At 42.3% G+C, this 7,101-nt stretch overlaps 1 protein-coding gene across 1 annotated transcript; it reads right to left on the reverse strand.

The window, feature by feature from the left end:
- Nucleotides 1-366: 366 nt before the first annotated feature.
- On the reverse strand, nucleotides 367-1,431 carry LOC119553712 (1,2-dihydroxy-3-keto-5-methylthiopentene dioxygenase). Its single transcript, XM_037864292.1, has 5 exons — nucleotides 1,243-1,431; nucleotides 1,093-1,170; nucleotides 902-1,029; nucleotides 665-758; nucleotides 367-601 (listed from the first exon to the last, which is right to left on the reverse strand). The coding sequence occupies exons 1-5, from the start codon at nucleotides 1,363-1,365 to the stop codon at nucleotides 464-466; spliced, it is 561 nt and encodes a 186-aa protein (XP_037720220.1). The 5' UTR covers nucleotides 1,366-1,431; the 3' UTR covers nucleotides 367-463.
- Nucleotides 1,432-7,101: the final 5,670 nt, after the last annotated feature.

The raw sequence follows: 7,101 nt of genomic DNA on the forward strand, positions 1-7,101 counted from the left end.
TTGGGATTTTGCATTGCGCATGTGGTCACATCGTTAATTTTGATTGATAGTGACACTAGCGATAGTATTATGTTAAATTAAGTTGGTAATATATGGGGTATTCATAAATTAATTCGATCAAAAATTTTAATAAATTTCGAATTTTATAACAATTTTTGTTTAATTTGTGATTTGTCAAACTTCAAACAAACTTCCTTATAAAAAATTAATTGGGCTGTTAAAATAACCATTTTAATTATAATATCTTAAATGTATGCTAGCAGTTATAAAATTTAAATAATTTTAAGCGCCAAAATGAAAGGGTTAAGACTCAAAAAACAGAACCCTAATGAACCAAAAAATGTCTGGTAATTTTAGGACTGCAAATTATGTTTAGTAAACAGACGTCTATTTGGTATTGACGTTTTATTTTATTTACAAATATCAAACTGGGTAAGACATACACTTGTTATAACCTAAAGGTTTAAACCTTGTTCAGTTGTACAAAGTTTTCGGTCTGATGTTTGATGTACGACTTGCGGCAATCCATATCATCGGCAGGACGATTGTGTGGAGTCCACACTGGCTCACCAACAAAATAGCGACGAGCTCTGATAAAGTTCTATAAAAATATAAAAAATAAATATTTAATCTAAGTAAAACCCTGCGCAATTCAAACATTTACATTTGAATCCAAAGTAAAGCGATGATAGATGCCAGCGGGTATTATAATCAGATCTCCCTTCACCACCAGAATGCGTAGCCAGTTCTCCTCGTTGCTGAAATTACATTAAAGGAATTGATTATCCTTATAAATAACAATATTGTGAGTTCTAGTTAATATACTTTTATCTTTGAACACTTCATCAAATTTTCTTAAAAGCCTACTAAGTAAATGAATAAAACAAAAGCCGGCACTCACTCGCGAACATCGAAATAGCCGGATCCATCCAAAACAAGTCGAATTTCCTCATCCGTGTGCAGGTGCTCGGTGAAAAATGCTTTCAATTTGTTGGCATAGTCAGGGAGGCACTTTTCCGAGCAAGTGATCTGTAATAAATCATGGTTTTGTAGAGGTTCTATGGTCACTCAGTATGGGAACATCGATCTTGCCTCATCATCGTATGTATAACCACGTTGTGCCCTCAGTTCCGTGAGTGTATTATCGCTCTGGTATTCGTCGGCATTGATCTGCAAAAGTGAATAATCAAGATAAGCTCGCACCCAAGGTCAACAAAGGTTTAAAGTCGTAGTTTCACTTGCTTTAAAGTATTCCACGCCTGTCTTTTTGTACAGATCCTCCAGTTCCAAATAAGCTGGTGGATTACGATGATGCTCCAAACGCTGATCGGTTTCCTCCGTATCCATATACCAAACCTGCACCATTTTGCACAGTTTACTTGTTAGGTTCACGAGCAACTAGCAACAAATAGATTAGAAAAATATTAAACTGCCATCAGCTGTTTGTTGATTTCGAACTTTCGAACAAGATAACAGAATCGCAGATGAATACCACTAATGCTGTTAACTTAACATTCGAACAGAGATAACATATTTTAAGACGAATGTCGCTAATTTTGAATATATTCGAAATAAAACGGTTTTTTTCAAACTACACAATTTTACTTTATCAAATTTAAACAAACTAGAGCTACTAGAGTATAAGAATCACAAGTTATAAAATAATGAGTAAAAAACTGAAAAACTAAATCTACCGAAATTTAAGATCTAAAAATAAAAATCGCTGAAATTGTGAGCCATTCCTCTTTTTTTTTAAGGCTTTGGAATCTTCTAAAGAGCAACAGAGTAAATAAAACGCCATATCAGTTTTTCAATAATATGTTTTAATTTTTGTTTGGTAGGTATAAAATTGTTGGGCAGTTTTAATTGCATGTTTTGACTGATTAATGAAATATGAATGCTGTATATGCGGCTGGCAAAGTTCTTAATATTGCCTCTGCTCACTGGCAAAACAATAGTTACAATCTAGTTTTGTGGCTTAGTTTGTGTAATTAACTGACAGTCTCGATCATGCTTTCGTGGAGTGCAGACGCGTTTTTGCATTGCTGCGAAATTCTTTGTGAAGATTCTATGGACAAGTCCACCTTCGTGGCAAATCAATTTGTTTTTGTAAATCCGGCAGCTAAAGCTGCAGTGACAGTGCTCAGACTCTCCGTTAGCTCTGGTGAATCGCGAAAACAAGTGAAACAGAGACCTAAAGGCAACAGTTGCAGTTTGTTGATCTGGCAAATCACCGCTACTTCGAATTCAAATTCGAATTCAAATTATTCATAATCTCAATAAAATAAAATTTAACAAAAATACAGGCATCCGCTCCCCGTACTGAACCCGGTGCCTCCCGGCTGCAAGGTGCACACCTTGCCCACTAGGCTACGACTGCTTTCGTGGAACCTACTCTAAGTGGGTTTGTGTACTAGAAGTCGGTAAAGCAGTACAAAGCAGTGCACAGCTTCCAATATGCCTACAATGTCGGACTCCGAATCCGATCTCGACATCCATTCAAAGGTGGTTAAGGCGCAACAGACTATGACTAATGCTCTTAATTCCTCGTTACAAAAATTTAGCAGCATTTATAAAGCCAGTTCCATCAACGCCCAGCCTTTACCATCTAATGACATTGAACCCGAGCTAGAAGCCATAGCCGGCGACGATGAAGACTGGTGGACCCCAAGGAACAACAAACGCCGCCCAGAGTCCAGGTCTCCCAATTCTGCTAATAAAGTGCAGAGAAATTCCACTAGTCCCAAAACCACAGAGTCCGCCAACCGATTTGCTGAGCTTTCGGACATGGACACAACCGAAGAATATCTACAAGCTTACCAACCAGTCAACCAGTTGGTTAACAACCCTGATCAGGCCAGCACCAGCACAGGCTTAAGCCACGGCAGCTCCGGTAACAACAACAACGTCGAACGCAACAGAAGTCAATCCAACAACAACAGTATCGAAAATGCTCTTAACAGACACCCACCCAATCACAAGCCACCGCCGATTGTAATCAATAACTGCGAGAATCTGAATGGGCTTATTCGATCCATAGATAAAATCGTACACCCGTCTAAATACTCCGTAAAATGTCATTCCAACAATTCTGTTTCGATCCTTTCTGCAGATTCAGACGCGTATAGAGCAATCAGTAAATATTTGATTGCAAAAAAGGTCCCGTTCCACTCCTGGCAGCTTAAAGAGGACAGATCTTATCGCGTGGTTATTCGAGGTGTTCATCACTCCACTCCGGACGAACACATCAAAGAAAGCCTTACCTTGCTTGGCCATAATGTTCGCTTTATCAATAGACCAAAAAGCCGTTTCGACAAATCAAAGTTCGTCAACCTAGTGTTTGTTGAACTAGAGCCATCTCCAACCAACAAGGAAATCCACGAAGTTAAGACCCTATGTCGCCAGCGTGTTCAAGTGGAATTACCGTACAAAAAGGATGATGTCGTACAATGCCATCGTTGCCAGGACTTCCACCATACAAAAAACAACTGCTTTCTGGATCATAACTGTGTGAGATGTGGTCAGAAACATTCCATAGAGGCCTGCGAACGTGATATTCATCCTGTTAAATGTGTTAATTGTGGTGAAAATCACACAGCAAACTACAAGGGCTGTGTTGTTTACCAGCAGACAGTAAGACGCCGAAAAAATCTTTCATCCCAGGGTAACGCTCTTCCCCAAAAAACCTCTACCAAAAGGACTACTGTTCGATCGGATGTCGTGGGAGCTCTGTCGTACGCAAATGTCACCAATGGTCATTCTCGTCACCAAAACCAACAGGGTGGCCGATCCAAGTTGCAGCAGCCTGCGAACCTGCACCAGAACCAATTCCCTCCACTGGGAACCAGCAATAGGAGACCTAACCAGCAACATAAACCAAATGACCTCCCTCGGTTACGGACACAAACCATACAGACGACAGACCAACAACAATACCCAGAGACCCGCCATCAGCAGCAGCAGTCCTTCCAGCAACAACATCAACGAAATCACGAGCAATTCCAAAATGATCAGCAATGGAAACGACAAGAACAAATGTATCTACGATCTGAAGAACAACTTTCTGACCTTGTTGCTCGGTTTGACAAAATGCTTCAGATGATGATGTCAATGATGTCCCTTATCACCAACCTTTTACCACAAATAGCGCCAGGATCTGCTCAAGCAGCCGCTGGTCTCCACTCTGCCTTTACAGCCCGACCATGAGTCAAATTGGACTCAAAATCGGTGTGTGGAACGCCGACGGCTTGGCCAACAAGTCACTCGAGATGGAGCTTTTTGTAAAACAACATCATATCGACGTTATGTTGGTCAGCGAAACTCATTTCTGCTCTAGATCATACTACCAGCTAAGGGGATATGACGTACATCTTTCAAACCATCCTGCTGATCGCCATCGCGGAGGATCCGCAATTATCATCAAATCGTGCCTTAAATACTACCAATTTTTATGTATAGAACACCAAACGGCTCAGTGCGTTGCGATCAAAGTCAGGACTGACCAAGGGGAAATCGTCATTGCATCTATATATTGTCCTCCAAATTCGCCTCTTACAGCTAACCACTACGAAGAGCTTCTTAGTGAGCTTGGGCCAAATTTTATAATTGCAGGGGACTGGAATGCGCATCATCGTCTCTGGGGATCACGTAACTCCACAATTCGGGGCAGAACTCTAGCGGATATTGTACTCGCATCTCATATGCAGGTTCTTGCTACCGGAGGGCCTACACATTACCCGTACAGCCAACGCATGCCATCAGCCATAGACTTTGCCATCTACAAAGGAATTCGTTCTGATTTACTAAGCATCTCTGAAATTGTTGAACTAAGTTCGGATCACATCCCACTAATAATACACTACAGAGTTTCCGCTTGTAAGCTTTCCCGCAAGACGTTCGTCCTGCCCCTGAATGCAAATATTCCACAGTTTCAGGAAGCGATTAACGGCTTAGTGAACCTTAACATGCAGCTGAACACTCCTGATGACATTGACGATGCAACTGAAGTGTTTGTGCGAAATATTCACATCGCTGCCGAATCATCAACCTGCGGCCAAAGACCAAACAGCCCATCTGATCCACCTCATGCCCTTTTAAAACCTGAGGTCCTGGATTTGGTGAGGCTTAAAAGGACGTTGCGCCGCAGATTTATGCGTTCTCGAGACCCTGCTGACAAAAGAGAGTATCGTCGTGCTGAGGACGATCTTAAGAAACTTTTGCTGAGAACGAAGAGTGAATACTTTGCTGATATGCTCCGCAATGCTGATCCCACAAAGCCGTATGGTTTCAATCTCTGGAGGGCAACAAGGAATATTAAGCGACAGCCCCCTCGCCGAATTCCAATAAAGCGTGCCGACAACACGTGGTGCAGATCTGACAGCGAAATTTCGATGGCCTTTGCTGAGGAATTGGAAGGGCGCTTTCAGCCATTCAATCTTGCTAAGCCTGAAGACGTGGATAATACCCTAGCATTCCTAAATGCCCCCTCCTCGGCGATTGAACCTATCCCACACGTGAGTCCGGAAGAGGTTTGCCTTCAAATTCGCAAGCTGCAACGCAGTAAGGCTCCCGGTTTCGACGGGATCGACAGCAGAATTGCCAAGGCTTTACCTAGGAAGGGTATACTTTTCCTAGTTCTTCTTTTCAACTCCATGCTACGTATCCACCATTTTCCCACACAGTGGAAGTGTGCTGTGATATCGATGATACCCAAGCCAGGAAAACCGGAAAACCTTGTTGCATCCTACCGACCAATAAGTCTACTGCCCACCTTCTCTAAAATATTCGAAAGAATATTTCTTAGTAGAATGATGGCAGTAAGAAGTGTGCAGGACGCCATTCCAGACCACCAGTTCGGCTTTAGAAGTCACCATGGAACCCCAGAGCAAGCACATCGGGTAACGCAGCACATCCTTGGAGCGTTCGAGAACAAGCAGTACAGCTCAGCAGTCTTTCTTGACGTCAAAGAAGCTTTTGACCGCGTTTGGCACGATGGCTTGCTGTATAAGCTGAAAACTCTCCTGCCTACTGCCCAATATCTTCTCCTAAAATCGTATCTCTTAGAACGAAATTTTATGGTAGATGTGAGAGGCGAAAGATCGTCCATCAGATGCATTCGAGCTGGCGTACCTCAGGGTAGCGTTCTTGGTCCGGTACTATACACTCTGTATACCGCTGACCTGCCATACCCTAGGGAACTGGGTACCCTCTTGGCTACATATGCTGATGACACAGCCTTTATTGCCAACTCCACGTGTCGAATTGAAGCAACCCAAATCACACAAAACTTTTTGGATTTGTATGGCGAATGGACGAATCGATGGAACATCTCGATAAACGGAAATAAGTCTCAGCACTGCAACTTCTCTCTTAGAAGTAAAATTCTCCCCAGAGTGAAATTACATGACACACTCATACCGCAATCAGCCCAGGCTCAGTACTTGGGCTTGATTTTGGACAAACGTCTTACGTGGAGGCAGCACATAACCAAAATTACAGCAACATGTCGCTCCAAGCTGCGGAAACTAAATTGGATGCTTAAAGGTAAAAGTGAGCTCAGCCTTAGCAACAAGATGTTGCTGTACAGGTCGATAGTGGTTCCATCATTCATGTATTGCATACAAATATGGGGTACCGCTTCAGACTCAAATGTCATGAGGGTCCAAAGAATTCAAAACCGGGCGCTACGTACGATTGCGGATGCGCCTTGGTACGTAAGGAACGATGTCCTGGCTTGCGACCTTCACATCCCCTCGGTGCGAGAGCAGATAAACATGCACTCAAGCCGTTACAACGACCGTCTACAAGCCCACACGAACCACCTAGCAGCATCCCTGGCAAACCGAATCTCAACGAGAAGAAGACTAAAGCGAAGGCACCCCGGTGATCTCTGGACAAGAGGACGTCAGGTCTCTCGAGTCCTAAAGCAATGAAATTGTTCAATTATTGTAAATATTTTTAATCTCCTTTTCTGTTATGTTTCCACGTTAATTTTTCCTCTTCGTAGACAACGTTTTATAGCCATTAAGTTGGCTGATCAACGTTAAATAAATAAATTTGTTATACTAAAAAAAAAAAAAGTACATGAAAATGCGTAGTTCC

This window comes from Drosophila subpulchrella, chromosome 3L (assembly GCF_014743375.2).
Source record: "Drosophila subpulchrella strain 33 F10 #4 breed RU33 chromosome 3L, RU_Dsub_v1.1 Primary Assembly, whole genome shotgun sequence".
In the NCBI taxonomy this organism is placed as follows: Eukaryota; Metazoa; Arthropoda; class Insecta; order Diptera; family Drosophilidae; genus Drosophila; species Drosophila subpulchrella.

Excerpts from the sequence above, each read along its gene's own strand:
- LOC119553712 (XM_037864292.1), bottom strand. The coding sequence starts at position 1,365 with ATGGTGCAGGTTTGGTATATGGATACGGAGGAAACCGATCAGCGTTTG. Across the intron at positions 1,171-1,242 it reads CAGGCGTGGAATACTTTAAA|ATCAATGCCGACGAATACCA; the intron begins GCAAGTGAAACT and ends TCACTTTTGCAG. Across the intron at positions 759-901 it reads GGCTATTTCGATGTTCGCGA|CAACGAGGAGAACTGGCTAC; the intron begins GTGAGTGCCGGC and ends ATGTAATTTCAG.